The sequence below is a fragment of the Rhea pennata genome, chromosome 3 (assembly GCF_028389875.1).
Source record: "Rhea pennata isolate bPtePen1 chromosome 3, bPtePen1.pri, whole genome shotgun sequence".
Lineage (NCBI taxonomy): Eukaryota > Metazoa > Chordata > Aves > Rheiformes > Rheidae > Rhea > Rhea pennata.
In genome coordinates, this window is record NC_084665.1 from 103,796,089 (window position 1) to 103,816,075 (window position 19,987).

A 19,987-nucleotide genomic window follows, 5' to 3' on the forward strand; every position below is an offset into this window, starting at 1 on the left:
CCTGAGTCTAACCCCATGTGTAAAGAGTCTCTCAGCAGAGTTACAAGGCTATAAACCCTGTGAGAGAGGAGAATGAGCAAAAGCAGGCGGATGATAAGGGCACGATTCACTTGCCATTACCCGTGTCTCCGTAAGATCCCATTCTGTCTCTAAGCTATATTTTCCACTGCATTGTTGACTTGCAAAACTTTTAATGGAACAAGTTTTTCTGGCAGAAGAACACTGATTTTTATCTTTAATGAGCAGCCTCTCTATCATTTAGCTTCAGGAACCAGCTTCCTGGTTGTAAACTGCTCAAGAGTGCTGACAGCCAGACAACTTTGAAAGCAGCCAGTAGAGACTTTCTTGCTAAGTTTGGGAAGGAATTCAAAAATGCTGAAAGGTGCAGACGACGTTGTTATGGATCAGGAGAACTCCGCTTCCCAAAATGGAGAAATGGCAAGTTGGGATATCAATGACATCAAACTTCCCCAGGTAGGTGTCTCTATCTTAGAAGCTCATCCAGTCCTGTCCTGGCTTCTCCACTTCACCAGAGCCCTGCAATACTCTCCCAGTGATCTATACCTCATTGTCTTTACCGTCTTTGCCACCTTGAGCTATGGCACAGTGTTTTGCTGAAGAGCTAGACAACATCTCTAGAATCTCGAGCTTCCTGTGCATTTTTTCTTCAGTGTATTATTCAAAGAACTATGCTTTATGCATTAAAAACAGTGAAGCTGCAGATCCACTGCTTTTCTAGTCCACTGGTGGATGAGATGAAGAGAAAACAGGTAAAATAATTGTCCTTTGCTTTGGAGATAATTCAATTGGAAATGTCCGTGACATGGGCAGTGCTTTGTGAGGACTGAGCACAGCACCCATGAGATGCTTTGCACCTCTAGTGCTAAGCCTGGCTACAAATGTGAGTCCAGGCAAGCTGGGCTGAATTTCCACATAGAGGCAACGCTCCTCTCGCGAGGAAAAGCCGGCTTCCTGTGCGATGTGAAATTCTGTTTTACAGAGATTTGCTGACAGGGGCAGAATAGCAACCTTTTCCTTCCTCAGTCCTTTTCTAGTTCTCTCTCTAAAAATCTCATTCATACCTGCCACTGAAAACCCAAGACTCCTCAGCTTCTCATCCCTGTCTGTCACTGCAGCATATTTATAGCAGATTCCTCCTGCTGGGCCCTTTCATTATCCAGCTCTGTCTTCTCACCTGATTCCAGTCATTTCTGTGCAAAATCACTTTTGTTCACCCAGAGCCTCCCTGTCCCAGGCTGCCTCCTTCGCTGCCTTCCACACTAAGGTCACCTTCCCCTGCATTTCAGCCAGGAGGCTACCCCACACCCTTCCCTATGCTCTCAGATGGCTCTCACATGAGCACAGGCAATACAGTTTTTCCAGTTTTTCTTTTCTTAGTTTGTAGTCCTGTTGCCATAATGGCTTGAGGTGGCTGGGATCTGCAGTTTCAAGAAAGTCCTATTAATTTTTCTGTACCTTTGTTATCATTAGCCTTTTTTCCCTCAAAAACAATCAGAGAACTTGTTTCAGGTTTTATAACTTACTGCATTTTACTTGTTGAATGAAGCCATTGAGGTAATGTATAGTTAGCCCTTTGTCTTTTTCTTTTCATTCAGTTTTATTTTTATTGCTCTTTTGAATATTTTTTTATTAAAAAAATAGAGAATTTTTTTGCTTCATCCATGATAGTGAAAATAAAGCCTGATCAAGATGTTTTGGGCTTCATAAAAATTGCTGTGGAAGTCTCTCGTAACACTTAAGCCAAAAGGAACCAAAATCTTAGAACTGAAGACCTACAAATTCGCAAATAGGCTCAGTCTGATGCAGTATGTGTCCTTTTTGCACAGTGAGTCAAGCCAAATGATTCAGTATAACACTGTCGTTAATGGCCAGAACGTCAAAGCAGGATCTCTGCCATGAAGGCTAATAGAAGTTAGTCAGCTGGTGACTGCTGCGGGCAAGGAAAGTATGTACTGTTTTACGTCAAGAGCCCCACCTTTCTCTGCTGGGGCAGTTGTGCATGGAGCTGGACCAGAGAGGGAGTGAGAGCGGCATGTTGGCTAGGTTTTCTGGCTAATTTTGGGGCTCACAGGATCAAAGAGGGGCTACAAGCTCCTTTCCAGTGCTCCACTTGGGAGTCATCAACCAGCACCAGTACTCCTCAGTGTGAAAATGGTCCTGGCTAGATGGGATACAACAGAGGATCAGGTCCGTTAGGCTCATACACAAACCTTTTTCTCCCCCAGCCTAAAATTTGGCTTTCTCTGGTCTCTTAACAGGACGTGAAACAGACGGACTGGTTTCAAGAATGGCCAGACTCCTACGTAAAACATATCTACAGCTCTGAAGATAAAAACGCTCAGCGGCACCATAGTAGTTGGGCAATGAGAAACACCAACAACCATAATTCTCGCATCTTAAAAAAGTCCTGCCTTGGGGTGGTGGTCTGTGGCAATGACTGCTCAACTCTGGATGGAAGGAAGATCTATCTAAGACCAGCCATATGTGACAAAGCTCGGCAAAAACAGCAGAGTAAGTATTAGTACATGAAGGCAGCAACACCAGCTCTTTATTATAGGACAGTTAATAAGTGAGCACAACATAAAAGACCTTGTGGTAGAGGAGAGCCATTGGAGTAACCAACTTTTCTTCTGCCGTTCCCTATAGCCAAACGCAGCTCTTGATTTTGGAGCAACTCATTTTACATTTATTGCTGTGGAGGGATTTTCTTGGTTGCTTTTCTTTCTGGAATTCAACTTGTCAGAAAGTATTTTTGCAGCATGGTTAACGGTGGAAACTCCTGTGCAGCATTCACCCAGCTGCAGCTGAGCACTGACTTTCAGAGAAAGGCACGTGAATTCCTGCTTCTGTGCGCAGGACACTCGCAGAAAAACATTTCTTAACTTAAAGGCGATCTTCAGGCAAAAATCACTTGTTTCAGAACTTTTCCTCCTCCCTTTACCCTGTAGAAATGTATTTCCCAGAAAAATGGTGTCTTATTTTCCATGCTAGAATTTTAATCTCTGTTTCTGATGGACCCATGAGCAAGGCCACCAAGAAAGCGGGGCAATACAGACAGCTTTCTGCTGTGCTGCTCCTGCTGGCCTGAGTGTCAATGTCATTATTTCACAGGCCCACAAGTAACTCAGGGAAGTTTTGCAGCAAAGACGTTGCTCATAAACTGGGATGGCTGGAAAGCAGACCAAATAGTGACGTCGCAAGGGATAAGACTATGCAAGCAGAGGAGAGGAGATGGACAGACATTTTTAATGAGATTATTCCAAACAACTTTTTGATTGTTGGGTAGAGCTGGCTCATACTAATTTCTGGAACTGATGAATATTCTGAATGAAAAAAGACTTTAATCAAGATCTCTCTGAGGTCAAAAAGGGATCCTCTAGAAAAATCCAACAAGAATATATTTGACATTCCAGACAATTCCCAGTTAAAAATAACCAGAAGAAAAATTTTTAAAAAACCCTTCAGAGGTGCAAGCCATTTCCTTGGACGTAACTGACCATATTAAATGATAAAGTTCTACTAGAAATAATCTTTACTAGTCATATTTAAAAATGAACAGAATAAAGGTAATAATTAATATAATAAATTTACTTATGTTAAATTTTCTGCATATTTAAAAGTTTTTTGTATATTTTTTTCTCAGTGTAGTTTCTGAGCCCAGAAACAAAAGATAAGCAACCTACTGCCCACAAATTGCTGTATCAGCTGGGATTTATCTGACTTGATACTACATAGAAAATATTTCTGTATTACTGTTCCAGGGAAATGTTGCCCAAACTGCAATGGACCCCTAAGGCTCATTTCCTGCAGAGGCCATGGTGGATACCCAGTTACCAACTTCTGGAGGCATGAAGGCCAATTCATATTCTTTCAGGTTGGTATAAAACTACCTTACGTTATGCGAATCAACTTTAAAGACTACAAAGACTATGTTTTTTGGATTAATGGAAGACATTTGTTTGTTCCAACAAATAAGGATCGTTGAACATGACAAAGTTAACTGATCGCGAGAAAAAAAGTTCACAGTGAGTGGTCACGGTCCTGAACAACCTGATCGGACTTTGAAGTTTGCCCTACTTGAGCAGGAGCCTGAATGGGACCTCAGGAGGTCCCTTCCAACCTGAATTAGTCTGTGCTTCTATGACTGGACATATGCACATAGAAACCAGCGGATCCTCAAAGAATGAGAAATGCCATGTTATGTTAACTCCTTCTCCAGGGCACCACATACAGATATGAAGATGTCTTAGAGCAGGAAATGGTTGTACCCAGGGTATTGTCTATGGAAGAAAATATACACATTATGTACAACTTTTACTTGGAAAGGAGTGTATTTGGATGTTTAAATGATGGGCACTAGTTTTGGAAAGTATAGTCCTAGGTTAGTACCCTAAACACTGAATTGTCTCCTGTTTTCCAGGAGACTAGACCTCCTTAGGAGCCAGCCAGCCAGTGTACTGAGACTTTATGATTGTCTTTCATTTCCATGCAGATTAAATAAAATCAGTTCTCCATGCAATCTAATGGAAGTTAATGTCCTGATAAACATTGTCTGGCATTCGAGATGAATGGAACCAACTGTGCAGGGACACTGTAGCTAGGTGTCAAATGACCTCATGGCTTCAGTTGGGTCTCTAGTGTGGGGACTCTCTTCTTTATGCATATGTGCGTGCTGCACTGTTTTCATGATTTCAGAAAACTTCTGCCCCATCAGTCATCATCTGAGATATGTTTGTGACTTGAGCTGACATTAACTATGTCTCATTAAATAAAAATTATTAATCCAATCCATATATTTATTCTTGACCTGTGTTACAAATCCTGTTCCCTTAAGATTAGTAACAAGATTCTACTTTTAAGTTTAATATGTCACAATTTCTTTCTAAAGTCCAAAGGTGCTCATGATCATCCTCGACCGGAAACAAAACTGGAAGCAGAAGCAAGAAGGACAATCCAAAAAGCACAGACAGCTTTCTCTCCTCACTGTCCAAGATTTAAAAGAATCCAGGAGATTGAGGTAACTTTTACTATTGATATGTTACATTACTGGGGGAGTGATCCATGGTCTAGGGTGCTTAATTCTGGAGCCTGGCTGGGCTTTGGCTCTGGGCATGACCAGGCTTTGCAAATCTGCATTTTGCCACATGATCAGACAGGCAGACAGAGGGGGCTTAGCATGAGCCGGACTGTCCCAAGCTCACTGTCAGCTCGGCTTAGCATTGTCATTCCCCACCAGCACTCCAGGCTGGAGCAGCCAACCCCTTCAGGCCTCCTGGGAGCAGGAGACAGTGTCTATGCTGAGGAACGAGACAGCATCAGAGAGCAGGTTCAATCACATCACCCTTCTCAGGGGTCCTGCCATCGTCTTGGCCAGTGCGAGCTAGTGCTGGTGGACAAAACGCCTAGGCACAGGTCAGGTGGACAGGGGAGCATTCTCTGGTAGCATTGGGACATGCTGCACCAGGTTTGGGTCTCTTCACCATATACAGCTGGCCTTGCACCTTCCTGTGTCCCTATAAGCGTCGTGCCACAAGCTAGGATGGGCAATAATCTCAAGCTGATGCTGTGAAAATACCTCTTGGTGGGCTGCAATGTGGCCCTCACTTTGTTACACTTCAGGTTCAGAGAGCAGCCAAGGCCAGGATGCAGTATGCGTGCAACTAGGCCATGCCTTTGGTCCAGTCCTTGATGACAGCTCTTGGACTTGTTTTATTTAGCTGCATGGCCATAGTTTCAGTGCCCCAGTTCTTGTTTATATGCAAAAGTTGCCTTTAAAAAACTTTCTTACAAGTTCTTTGCTAATTCTGTGCCAGAACTAACGTTATTTATAAAAAAAAAAAAAAAAAAAAAAAGATATTTAGTCTAATCAGTATGAACATTGAAGGAGAACAGTTAAGAGTTTTTAATGAGTTTATCTTACATATTGATTGCACTACCCCATCAGAAAATTGTAACAAATAAATGCTTGAAAACCAAGAAAACCTTCTGGCAATAATTAAGGTCAGGAGGAGGATTTATATGCGTGTGCATACAAACACAATAAACATGGTACACTATTTTGTTATAGAATACAATGTATAATATTACCTAGATGATATACCTATTATATACTGCATATGGTATATCGACAGAACACACATGTCATTAACACGGCAAGTGTAGAAATCATTACTCCTTTTTGCTTTGGCCCTCCAATCTTTATCTTAATAAACCCAGTTACTTTAATAGCTGATTTATTGGCAGACTCAATGCCCACCAAGGAGATAAACCTGGAGGTTCCCCATGGGGGAAGCATGCCCAGAGCAGCATATTGCCCCTGCAGTCTCTAATGCCTCCAGGTTGGACATTAGAGATCATCAGGAGGTACAGGATCACGCAAAGAGACCACAGCAGCACCCGTTTCCCTCCTGCCACCAGTTCCCTGCCTGCGGTACTGCAAATGGGGTCATGCTTCTCCACATTGATACGTGTCCCAAGAGCCTCCAGTGACATGGAGGAAAAGCCACAGAAGAGCTAGGGCAACCCCAGATAGGAACAATAATTTTCCTATTGAAGATTTAATTCTGGCCTTAGAAACATTGAAATAGTTCTTAGCTAGGAAATGTTCCTAAGCCTGGTGGCTTTGTTTCTTTTATACTTGGGCCGGCTGGCCTCACTGAGGAGAAGATCCCCCTTGACAGGTCTTGATCTTTCCTCTCCTACATCTTCTTGGAGTTTCAACTTCAGATTGTGCAAGACAAGGAATGGACCAAAGAGGTCATAAATGTGTATAATCTTTGAATCGACTCTTCAGGCGGTTTGACTCGGTGCAGTCACTCTAGCGTTTCAGAGTTGTATCATGGCATTCTAGTTCATTCACCTTAAGCAGGTTTGTTTCTTGTTCTTGCCATGACCTGTTAGGATAGGATAAACTCGGGAATCTGATTTCAGGTGTGAAGTTTGGGTCACTGAAGCTGGCAGGAATCTTTTTAAAAGATTCTATTTCTATGTGCTTACAAGAGAGCACAAAGCAGGACTGCAGAAAATATATGAGCCAAAAAAAGATTAAGCAATATATAGGATGTTTTCTCTGTGGTGTCAGTTGCTCTTTAACTGAAGAAGGGCTGGGTCCTACATAAGGTCGTTGGAATTTTTCCTTATCATAGGCTGAGAATAGCTGAAAGGAGCTTTGCTACTCTGGCAGTCAACAAGTTAGAAAATCACTATAATTAAAAATTAAATTTTGCATCCCATAATTAAAGGGATGCAAAAGTAGAATTACAAAGAACGGAGACTTGCAAACCCTAATCATAAATGATAGCACAGAATGCGTGTTTTGCAAGGAATTAAAGTTTGTAAAATTATAATCCTATAATTAGAGCATTTAAAGAAGTTGGAAAATAGAAGACCTAGCAGAATAATTCTAGTGTGCTGCTTCTTCTTTGAACACAATTTTCATTCACAGAGCAAAAATATTAAATACAGGAAAATTAATCAGTTAAAAACAGAAGTAAAGATTCTTGCAAAACTGAAGAGTAATACTGCTGGAGAGAAAAGATCACTTCAGAAAAAGTCAGTTGAAGAAACCTTATTTCATTTTTCCAAACCCCATAAGAACGATTTAAATTCTGTGAGATGAACTAAATGAGAATATTTCATTTTCAGGCATTACTTCGGTATATGCTGGCACCTGATCCTGAGAGCTGTGAACGATAGACCTATCAATGTATTTAGTTTAAAATAGGATTTGAGGGAAAAAAAAAAATAAATGGTGAACTAAATCCATAGCTGTGATCTTGGAACCACTGTTCAACTTGCCCCCTAAAAACCGCTTTGACTGCCCTGAGGGAAGGCTCTATAGCCGCGTCTTTATTATCTACATCAGTTAAATGCATTTATACGGGCCTCTCACGGGAGGGATTTTAGTTTGTATTACTAAATTATATCATTTTTTTTCCTTTTTTGGTTACTAAACTACCTCTTGCTTTCCGAAGTCCCTGGCAGGTGAGGCGCAGACCCACGAATCTCCGCCTTTGCTCCTTTCCCAGCCGGCAGCCCACGTTACGCCCGCTCACTTCAGCCAGCTCTCAGGCAAGACCCCCCCGGAGCAGGCGCTCCGCGGCGCTGCGGGGCAGCCGCCGTTCCTGGGGGCAGCTGCCGGGGGCGCAGGCCTGAGCCCGCGCTGCGACAAGCCGGGAGCCTCCTCGGCTTGCGGCCCCTCCGGCGGCTTCGGTGAGCCGCCGCGCTGGGACAAGAGGCCGCCGGCCGCCCGCCGGGGCTGCCGCGGCCCCGCGCTCGCCCCGGCCCACCTGCCCGGCCAGCCCCTCTGCGCCGGCGGCCGGCCTGCTCCCGGCGCGCCGCCCGCGCCCGAGGCCGGCTATGAGCCCTTCGGGCCCAACGCCGGCCTCGCTGGAGACGCGTCCTACGCGGCGAAGCCCCCCGGGGCCGGCAGCGCCGGCTGCCTCCCCTCCTCGCTCTACCTCCTGGCGCAGCAGGAGCCCTTCCTCGTCCCAGGCGGCGCCCATCACCACCGCCACCACTTGGCACCTCCAAAGGCAAGCGGACGGGACCTGGAAGACGAGTGGCGAGGTCTGAACCTGGACTACTGCAGCAGTGAGATGTTTTTTAGTATGTACCCTTTACGGTGACCGGATTTAAATTTCCTCCCTCTGCCCACGTCTGGCAATGGGCCTTTTTCTCCGTTCCTGCTGCAAAGTGGATGTCAAAACGCTACCGCTCTGGTGCCCTCTTCAGCTCCTGTGTGAGACCCAAAAAAGGGCTTTCATGCCTGGAAGCTTTTGCTATTTTGTTATTTTTTACTATTACTTTTTCCCACTGTTTCATTGATCTAATAAAAGGTATCACTTCTTCCTACAAACTACCTCACTACCACTCTTGTTTGGAAGCTTTTCATCGCCTGCTGATAGTCAGTTTGTTCCAGGATGTAGGGTTATGGAAGGTATAGACAAATGCACTCAGCGAGCACCGCAGCTGCATGTGACCCCCCTGTGCTCCTTGACCTGTGAGCTAGGTCTCTTCGTTGCACCAGTCGCAAGAGTGTTTTGCTCAACCTCGTTTCTCGCAGGGTGCCTCAGGGTGCTTTTTCCAGCCACTTTTCAGTTCCTTCATTGCAGACAAGTCTTTCAGTGCCCTTTTCTGCATGTCACCAACTTTCTCATCACTTCTGTAAGCAGTATTTCAGCAGGAGCTATCGGTTCCCTACATTTGTTTGGAAAAGTAGGGTGCTAAACGTGAATCTAGTTGCCTAAATTTAATGGTCAGCTATGAGGGTCGGCTGAGCTGAGCCACGTGTCACGTAGCAAGCTGGTTCCTTTCCCTATAGCGATGTCAGTGTCCCCTGGCTTGGCACGCGACCAAGCCTTTGGAGTTAGACACAGAGTTTGCAGTCTGGACCTACCCCTGCTCTCGCTCTGAGGCAAGCTGTGCCCAGACAGTGCAAGGTGAAATAAATTTTTTATTGGGTTGAGTCTAGGAGGACACGATTACAAAACAAGCAGCAATAAAAACTCCGGAGTACCTCAGACTGGACATATTTGGTGTTCGTCAAACAGGTTCAGTCTTATCATTTGCCTTGTTTTTTGCTTGTTTTCATCTCTCTGGATTCCCTCTTCTTTTTTAAAAACTTTGGAATAGTTACTAGGGAAACTGGTGTCATTATGAAAAGTGGGTTTAGAGAAATTTATGAGACAAGGACAAATTATATTTATAGAGTGTTTCATAATGTTTATTGTAATTTATGAAATAGAGGATGCATAGTGATTTTTTTATGTGGAAAAAAATTTAAATGTAGATCACAATAAGGCAGTCCGCTGTTGTATGCGAGGGTCAAGTCAGCAAACTTGTTCAATTTGTTGGGTGCTCCCACCCAAATACAAAAATCTGTGTTATGACTGTTCACATCAACAACTTACTTAGAGAAGAACATTTTGATCAAGGGTAATAACAACCTCTATCTTCTAAAGACAAAAAGTTGAACAAATCAAAAAGAGTTGTAAGTGCCTGTGATTCAGGACGTGCAACACGCGTGGAGGGACAGAGAGAAGATGCCCCTGGGTGACGTGTTCCATAACTGAGATTCTTCTGCAACGGCCAAACTGGCTGCACCAGCACGGGATCTGCGTGATGCACTAACCACGGCCTGGTGCCGCTTCACTCTTTCTTGTCTTGCCTTTCCTCTAAATTCTTCAGCTCTCTATTGCACTGCTTCTGGTATTGCCTTTCATCGATGATATTATACAAATGCATGGCTAGAAGGTACCTCAAGTGTTGCGCCTACAGATGGTAACAGCAATCCCCTTTACACCTACCGAGGCCTTTCTCTGCTTTTTAAAATTTCTAGCAAAGCAGATCTGATGATTAATCTCAGAGCCTGTTCCATAGCTTCATCATCTCAATTGCTAGTGCTTCTTTTCCTGATACCTGACTTTCTTTCCTGCAGATCAACCATTTCTCCACACACTTGGAGAGATGCATGGCCAAATGATTGGTTCACAAGACTGAAAGACTGCTACTGCCAAATCTGTCAAAAGGCAGAATTTCTGATATGTAGGAAGTTTTTAATTTGACTGTTTGTCTTTAAGTTCGAACCGAGAGGTTTCCAAAATGAACCCTAGCCTGGTGAGTGCAGTCCTGCTCAGCAGCCCCCTGGCATCACAGTGCCTGTGATTTCTTGTAGCTTCAGAGCTCATAGTCCTTCAGCCCCAGGCATGCCTGGCTGCCTTGGGACCCAGCTCCTGCAGCTGTGCTCCAGCTGTGCGCCTGGCCCGACGACCGCCCCGGGCTGGGAGACTCCAGCCTCTGCTCACAGCCCACTCATCACACCCAACATGTTCCAAGATACACACGTGACGAAGTGCTCTCCTCTTAAAAATGAGGAAACCTAGGTACAGGGTGACTTTGTGATTTATTCTAAGGTGAAGCACAAAAAGGCTCTCCAGATTTACAAGCTGCCAGTGTCAGCCTGACCCCTCCGTGCTCTTGCACTGACTTCTGTGTTGGCAGTAACTCCCTCCATTTTTGGTACAATCAGTACATTGGATCAATATCATGCCAAATTTGTAATCATTTGGCTCAAAGAATGAAGCTACCCATCCCACTTGTGACCTTTGCAAAAATGACTTTAATACATCTGGAATGTGTGAAAAGAAATGAATATATGTTGCTACTTCAAGCCTCTCTAACTAGCTCCAAGCTATCTGCCCAACTAAATTTAAAATTGTGGACAGTGATAAGAATCAAGTATGGAGGATGTCACTATATGCATTTTCCCCTGCAATTTGAACAAAATATACTGAATGCTAAAGTTACTCAGGTTATCTTCATGAAGACACACCAATTTGTATGTGAGGATTTACTGACAAACATGTAACCTTATTCTCTACAACAGAAAGTTGTTTTCTGCAAGGAACTACTACAGCAAAATATTAGGGAGGCAGAAGAGACAAGAAGTTTAAGGTATGGCTGATTACATGGGCAGTGTGTTGTGTTCTGGCTTAGCAGTGTTTCAGGTACATGTTACTATCAAAGTTTATTTGACTATCCCTATGTGGCATGGATAGTCTATGCTTACTACTTACCTAGCTTTTAAACTCTGAAAGCATTGGAATTAATCTCTGTTATTGCTCAGAAGAAAAGTGTACATATATATATATATATATGTATGTATATGTGTATATATAATAGCTCTTCTGAGGCCATCAGAAGCACCACAGCAAAGTTACTCAGAATAATATATGTAATCAGACTGTATCTTACAGAAATACATACGTGTCTGGGGTTATTTCTTGTCTCATGCAACATTTAAAGTTAAAATCTAGACACATTACCAGAAGGAGCTATGTTATAGTAGCTGGACTCCTCCATTTTTCAATGTATTTATCCTCAGAACGGCATTGCAAGGAGAAATGCTTCTGTATTCAGTTATACTGATGTGGACATGAGAAGGCAGAAGAAGGACTTGATCTATGTCTCTCAAGCCCTTGGCAGATGCTCTGACCAGTTACTTCTGCCTTTCTCTCCCCAGGGCGTCTGACTTTGCGTTTGGAAAAAACTGCAAGCCTGACTGAGTGCAATCAGTAGTTTTCATTTCCAAACACTAGTACGTGAAAAGAAAAAGTCTTTTGGCAGACTGAGGCCATAAACTGCAAATCTTGCGGTTATGAACTATTTTCTAAAATGTGGTCCTAAATGCATTCCCTCTATATTTTGGGGAAAGGGAAGGACTCTCACAGAAGTAGGTTTAGGGGCTATATGCCAGGTATCTATAGAGACTTTTCTTATAGCATGGCCTTTGGGAAGTCTATTAATTCTGTGTGTCCAACATCCCTTGGGAATTTTGACCTTAGGTATAGTTACTTTTTTGCAAGCAAAATGTAAAAGTGGCGCCTATGTCGGACACAAGCAGGGATACTGCCTGCCTCCTCCAGGAGAAGGCTTCAGGGGGCAGGGCAGTGACTGCGGCAGGATGCCCAGGGGAGGCAGTCGAGCGTGGGAAGGAGGCACTGTTTATTAAAGAGAAAAGAGTAAAGCAAGTCTGCTTTTGTCGGAGTAAAAAGAGATGTACTCAGTAATCGGAGCAAAGCAGAACATGAGTAGGACACTAGTGCTGCACATGTGAACACCTGAGCAGCGTGGACCTGGGTCCAGTGCAGGCTGCGTACACATTGGCCCTGCCAGAGCCTCCTCTTCCCGGAGATGCTGCCGTCCCCAGCCACTGTGAGGCTTCTGTCTTGCATAACATAAACGTCACCAATGTTTAGGATTGAGAGCAGCTGTTCTCAGACCAGACAGCTGCAGGTTTCAGCTGTTTCTGCCATATGGCACATCTGGAAAGTCATCCGAAGGCCTGAATTGCTGGGGACACCCTGAGCAGCAGGACAGAGCCCTTGAGGCCCTAAAGACAACAGCATCAGCAGTGTGGACTCCACACGCATCCATCACTCCCCTTCTCAGATCATTTGATTTTTTGGGGAAACAACATGAGATGGTCTCCTGGACAGCAGGTAGCTCCTAAAGCATGATTTGAGCTCTGTCCCTGCAGAGGAAAGGGCAAGCCAGGAAGGGCCTTTGGCCAGCTTTTCACGCTGAGCGTACTCCTTCTGTTGCCAGTTAGCAACGGAGGAAGCAAAACTGCCTTGAAAGGCTCGTTTCAGAGGAGAGTGTTTTTCATTTCTCAAAACTGGTTATGCCAAGATTTGAACTTGCAGTTCTTCACATAATTTGGTAATTGTACCATCAGTGACATATTTCTAAGTTTTTTCTTACTAAGGGTTGCTCTTCTGAAGACAAATAGCCATAAACAATACAAATCATGGCACGAGCAACATCCTCTTGGCTTATTACTTTCTGTGCCCAATGGAAACTTGGGGGCCAAGGCTTCAGCTGTGGAACAACTGAGGCTCCGGTGCCTTTTCGCTTCAAGAGGAGTTATCAAGTGGCAGTGACAAGGGTTGGGTCCCATTCGCCTGTGTGTCCCTGCCAGGATGCGGTAGTGAGGGACCGTCTGGCAGGACACCTCCTCTGCACGTCATGCAAATCTGATGGTCAAGCTTCCAGATTTCCTCTGCTCAAGTGACCACGACAGCAGCAGCTTCCGGGACGATTTCACTCCCAGGCACAGAGGGGTCCCCAGGAGGCAGAGCCCGCCAAGCCCAAAACCAGCACAGCCCTAAACTGCAGGGCAGAGGAGGGAGTTGCTCATGTTGACTCGGGATGTCCCTACCACCACTGCCACCGCGCCAGGGGGACAGGGCAGGGAAGAGTGCAGGGCTATCCCTGCACTGCTGAAAGGGTTCCTGAAGCAAGTCAACACGGACAGCAAGCAGGCGGCGTCGTGCCAGCTTGCCCCATTGGAGGTCCTGGTCCTCATAGCTCTTTGCGCACCCTACGAGGGGAGCTTTAGGCCGGAGCCATGTGAGCCGTGGCCAGGCAAAGCTGGGCAAGGCCACAGGCAAGCAGCAGACCACAGCACTACCTGCACAGCTGGTGATCACACCATCAAAATTGCAGGAAGGGGAGGACGGATGCGTTAAAACAAGCCACGCGCACCTGCAGTGCGTTGGCTGGAGGGCTAATGAGCCACAGACCAGGCAGCCCACTATCAGGAACAGGCATGAAGCTTTTCCCTCCTCTGGGTCCCTCCCAGCTGCTGAGGGAGCGTGCTGGTGTTTTTGGGCGGTTGGTCTCCCGGAGGCTGTGCTCTGGTAAGAGCACTACGCGCAGAGGGTTTCCTAAGCGGATCCATTCAAACGCTGTCAGTCGGTTCTCCTTGGCCACCTGCAGCCTCGGCACGTGGCTGCCACTCTCTGAGCTCTAGTCCTCCCTTCACCCAGGGACAGATCCTGTGTCCGCATCCGCCTGCGCTGCTTCCTCCGCTGGCTGCGCTGAGCGGACCTCCGTTCTTCATGCTTACTCATGGGGGCTGATTTCACTAAAACCAAACAAAACCCTCCCAAACTGACTTCTTCAAAACTTCTACCTATTTCATTAAAAACGTGCTCCTGAGTGGCAGAAGTTGTGAAGCCTGGGCTTGCTTTCTTCATTTCCGGCACTCTCCCTTGTGAATTTTCTGGTGACTAACAATATAATACTGTAAAATCTATTTTAGTAGCATAGAAACTATTTATGATAGCATGGAAACTAAAACCAGAACTCAGGGCAGTCTTTCTTTCTATGGAAATACTAGCAGTGTCTCTTTCCACTCGTTACCTACTTTCATCAAACGTGTAGGAATTCAGTATTACTGAGTCTTGGCCCGTCTGGCAAATTTGCCTGGAAACTGGTCAGCAGGTTCAAAAGTTATTGGCGGGAACAGTCGCGCTGACAGCACGAATGCACAGTGCCTCATTCCCTCAGGGAACTGGCTAGAAGTCTCTCTGCAAATAATAACAGGTTTTGGCATCCAAGCGTGTTCTGGTGATAGCGCACTGAAGAGCATGTAGCACAGCTGTATTTGCTGCTGCAAGTAGCTGTGGTTATCCAGATAAACTATGTAATGTGGTCTTTTTTCATAAAAATGGTCTCTTCATCTCCCTAATGACTGTAACTTTACCTGCATTTATCCCATCTTAGTTCTGTTGATGGCTAAATGCAGAGTTGTAGCAAACAAGCAAAAGAAACTCTCACTAAAATCCTTGCTCAGGATCTCATTTCTCCAACAAGAAACATTACGGTCACACTACTGCAAAGTGGTGTTAGGCAGGACAGCCAGCCAAGAGATAGTCCCTTTAAAAAATTACTTAAGAATTGAGTTTTAAGCACCAAAATTGTGATCCAAAAAGTCTTGATCTACCTTAGCGTAATTGTGCAGGCAGCTTGCTCTCATTTAGTAAGCAAAGACTTGCAGGAGCTTGAAAGTACCTCCACCAAGCTCACCATCCTTGCACATGAAGAACATTATTCCCAGCTGTGCAGCCCAGAACATATTAGTACAGTATGTGGACTTACTCCTGCGTAAGTCCATCTAGGATTCAGAAACAAAGCGTTTCTCTATATCTGGTTTTTGTCCATGACAGGAATCAAGTCTTATCCTAGGTTTGGGCTTTTCGGAAAGCTTCAGGGCAAAGTGAGAGAAAGATCAAGTTCACAAAATGTCCCAGCGCTGGCCAAGATCACCTCTCTCTGAAATGTGGATGGCCTGGGCATCACTATGGATATGACTGTCCCACTAGGTTCTCCATTATCAATCCCTAAACACCTCATCCCAAAATCATACAGACAATGCCACGGAGACTAGTTAACCCCAGTCCTCCTAAGAATGGGCAGTCTCAGGCAGCAGGAGACAGAGCACTGTGGTTTGGGTTGTCCCTACAGCCGTGCTGCAGTTCTGCTCCCAGGCTGTGAGCCCCAGGGCTCTTTTCACAAGCAATACATTTAATTTTTGTTTAGGTCACATTTGCTCTATAGCAAGGTCATATTTGTTCTATAGTTCCAGACATGATGGGAAGCAGAATAGCAGTTTAAGCATAAGATGATCATAAATAATGCTGTGCTGAAGCTCAGAGATCACCAGCTGACCGACAGTGTGCCCTGTAAAGATGTTTTTTCATCCTAGTGTACCACAGCAAACATACATGCTTACAATCCCGTGTATGATCTTGAAAGACTCTAAATTAGAGAGTCCCTTGAAAAGAAAGAAGAAAAACTGGATTCACTGCTTTGCACATACCCAGACAAATATTCGTCTTATCATTAGATTTCTTTTTCCTGTAGTTTTTCAGGTTCTACAGACTTTTTTTTAATGTGAAATCTTTTAAAAAAAGACAGACTTAAAAGGTGTGCAGGTTCCAAATGGAACTGCTGGCAACAACAGTTGTTCTGTCAGATGCTACAGAAAGTGTTTTTTTTTTTTTTTTTTTTTTTTTTTTCCTTCAAAAAAACCTCTCTATTCCACCCCCTTCCCCCCCCAATCTTTCTACTTTATTACCACTGGGAAGTGTAGCTGACTTTAATAACTTTAAGTTTATTTTTCCCAGACTCTACTTTCCAGATCATCATCCGTCTAGACACTGTCAAGTACTAATATGTGTACTCAAGGTGAGTTTAAGGGTATTCAATATTTTCTTTTCCACGTGATTAAATTTCAAGGCAGTACTGAACTGACCCCTTGGAATTCATGTTTGTCATTTAAGGGCAGATGTCACATTATCCAAAACAAATTAAGGATCTTTTCATCGATTTCTACTGAAAGCTAAGTAGAAGAGTTATGAAAGGTACCCTGAATTTCAAAGGTCTTCTTGAAGATTGCATAATAGGACACCACTAAAAAAAGAAAAAACAAATAACCTCTGAACTGGTGAAGTGGTGGGAGAGGGATTCAGCTGAGAGATTTGTGAACTACCATTGCTCACTAGAGAGAGAAAATGGAAAAGCTTTTGAGGAGCAATCATATTGACGATACTCATCCATATATTAATCTGTACAGGGAACAATTTGGCTGTGCTGGGAGACAGTGATTACATTTAGCTTAAATACCATTCCCGTTAAGCAGCTTCTAGTGCAGCTGGGACTTTCTGCACATGAGAATTACAGAGCACAGGTCAGCAATCCCCGGGCAGCGTGGAGTCAGCTCTCCTCATGCTGGTGCAGATGTCAGATAGCCTGTTTTCACTCTGCCTGTCATGTTAGACATGGTGGTAAAAAGATTAAGCTCTGTCTATGTTTTGATGTCCAGGATTGCCCTATTGGAGAAATCATTCATAGGGATAGATTAGGTATGAAGGAAAAACCCCAAACCCTACTACATACTCTTGGTGAAAAATGATCATTGCTTTCATGGATGTTAATCTGTTTACGTTACTGTTTTAAGAGGCTTATGCCTTTTCCTTTATACTAAGCCTCTGAATCCTGTTCCTCACCAGTCCAGAGTTCTCTGCTTCCCCAGATGAGCCACGTCAGCTGTTTGTGTGGCCATAATTCAAGTGAGAAGGCAGGAATCCTGGGCATCAGGGAAAAGAGGAGAAAAAGGACCAATATTTTGCCCACTTTTTTTTCTTCAGATCAATTAGCAGTTGCACATAAAAAGTATATCCCTATAAACATACCTTAACTGGCCAATCCTGGGTAATAAACACAGAATTGCAAAGTACTAGAGCTAAACTTACTTTCTTAAGTGTAGGAAAGAGCTTTTTGAGCTGCTCTTGGAGTGAGGCACCCTCACAATATCTTTAAAAATATGAGAAAGGATCGCTCCTTCTTGCTCTGCAAAAGTAGCAGGTGGTGCTATACCACCCTGATCAGAGTTTGGAGGGGATTCTCATGTAAGTTATAAACATACATTCAGCTCTCCGGTTTATCCCTCCTCTCTGCCTGAGAGGGAGATTCCAAGCACCTCCTCACCTACATTTACCAGTTTTATAGGGAATGGGAGAAGATGTTCAGTCTTTCTTGTTAAAGCTGTTCTACAATAAATAGGTCCATTACACATACTGCAGGACAATGTGAGCAAAAAAAAAAAAAAAACAAAAAAAAACAAAAAAAAACAAAAAAACCCAAACAAACAAACAAAAAAAACCTCAAAAGAGTATGTCTGCCTTGTTTAGTAGTTAGGGCCATCAACTCTGACAAAATGAACTTGGACTTTGAACAAAAATGCTCAAAGCAGGGCAGAGACTGAAATCATAATTGCCATTTTGGGAACATAAGCTCTCCAAATAGCAGCGTTTAACATGTACTTCTTCTTGGCATGTCTTACTTTGTCAAATAAGGATGTTCCTGCTTAGCATATTGGCTGCTTTAGATCCCATTCAGAAGCTGTCCCCTACCATCTGGGGCTTCAGCTCAGGACTGAAAGCTCCATTCTGTGATTCAGGCACTTAAAATCCCACGGAGAGCTAGCCTTCCTTTTTACTCCCCTTCAGCTGTGCTATCATGGAGGCCTTACTAGCACAGAAACCTAGGGTGCTGAATGCTTGGTAGGCTACACACAAAGCTGAACTATAACTTGTTGCATTTTCTCCTTTTTTGCTGGAATAGCCTCATTTTTGCACTAGTATGAAGTGAGGGCTCCAGAACACTATTTAAATACATAATATTCTTTCTTTCTTTCTCCTCCTTTTTTCCCCCCTTTGATCAGGAAGTATTTCTATGGGAAAAAGGCTAGGAAACAAAAATGCCAGGAAGCAACCTCCTCAAAGAGTACAAAAGGCAGCTGACTTTAATCCAGTGCATGAAAATAGCGATATGAACTACTAGTTTATCACCCATCATAGCCCACCTTCCGTTAATGATCGACTTTCTCAGACCTTGTCATAATTCACACAAACTCTCAGGAAAAGGAATGATTATGTCTAAATATCTAACTCTTTCATTCAAGTTACTGCTATAATTAGTAAAGGACAATTTTCTAACAGCAGACTGGTGTCTTTATATGCTAATTAAAAGGCCAATAAAACTAAATAAGAACATTGAGCCTTTAGCTGTTAAAGCCCAGACCATTAAAACTGCTAGACAGAATGAAGGAAATGTCACCCCTTTCTTTGCTTAAAGAAGTATTTTAATAGATGAGAGTGAATAGACAGTAATAATCTTTGCTCATGAGAAACCATTTTAAAATGCAAACTACCTTGGGCTTTCTCATACTGCTTTATGTTGAGGAGGAAGCATGTTAGTCATAGCTCAGTTTGATAGACAGAAGGCTCACACTGTTTTCTTGGCAAAAGAATCTTCAGTGTAATCTTAAAGTAAACATTGCCTGAAATTTTTCTTGAATCTACACCTTAAGAGGTCATCAGCTAGCTTTCCCACTGTTCCCAGAGCATACTCTAAAGAGGGCCAGAGTAGGAAAAAACAAAAGCTCTGATAATGCTTGATATGATAATTACATACGATAATTTCTTGGTATGAAAAGGGCTTTGAATTGCAAAGATATTTTTACTATGTCCAGCTTGGTTACTGAAGAACAAAACTGCATCTAAACACATAATTAGTATCACATTTTAATTCTTGTCACAGAAATCACCTTTGACGTTTCTCACCAGGCAAAATCAGATCTTTAATCATTACCCTCAACATAAGTGCAGGCAGCTAACATCTTTTTCCATTTACACACTTAGCAGTATTTCCTTAGTTATCTTCAAAACATGAAGTTGATAGTCTATGCAATTGCTTTCCCCTTCAATCATGAGAATACAATATCCTCCTTATTAAATGCTCTGTTGTATGTAGTAATAGTGCAACTGCAGCTGTAGTCTTTAAGGACATAGAAAAGAGAGGGTTGTAGCTAGAGTCTTATTAGACTAGCTAAAAGAAGCAGGAAGTTCCAGGCATGTGCATTTGTATTCAGAACTTATGTGCCTGAAAGCATCTCTACTTTTCCTGGATATCCTGTACATAATAAAATAAAAAGTCATTATGATATTAATTCTACTTAACAATTTTGCCAAAAGTTCGTGTACGGTAACTCTTAGGTAATCACGTCTTACTGTATGAAAGTAATGATTTTTTGGCAAAATAAGAAATTGCAAGGGAC

The 19,987-nt window shown here is 43.5% G+C and overlaps 1 protein-coding gene across 1 annotated transcript; it reads left to right on the forward strand.

Annotated features, from left to right (window-relative positions):
- The first annotated feature begins 372 nt into the window (after positions 1-372).
- Positions 373-8,648, forward strand: GCM1 (glial cells missing transcription factor 1). The gene is made up of 5 exons (XM_062573099.1): positions 373-474; positions 2,280-2,532; positions 3,783-3,895; positions 4,910-5,038; positions 7,995-8,648. Exons 1-5 carry the CDS (start codon positions 373-375, stop codon positions 8,646-8,648), a joined length of 1,251 nt encoding a protein of 416 aa, XP_062429083.1.
- Positions 8,649-19,987: the final 11,339 nt, after the last annotated feature.

Bases quoted from the DNA above. Each gene is read 5' to 3' on its own strand.
- GCM1 (XM_062573099.1), top strand. From the start codon at position 373: ATGCTGAAAGGTGCAGACGACGTTGTTATGGATCAGGAGAACTCCGCT. The intron at 2,533-3,782 runs GTAAGTATTAGT...TTACTGTTCCAG, and splicing joins AGCTCGGCAAAAACAGCAGA to GGAAATGTTGCCCAAACTGC. The intron at 5,039-7,994 runs GTAACTTTTACT...TGCTTTCCGAAG, and splicing joins AAAGAATCCAGGAGATTGAG to TCCCTGGCAGGTGAGGCGCA.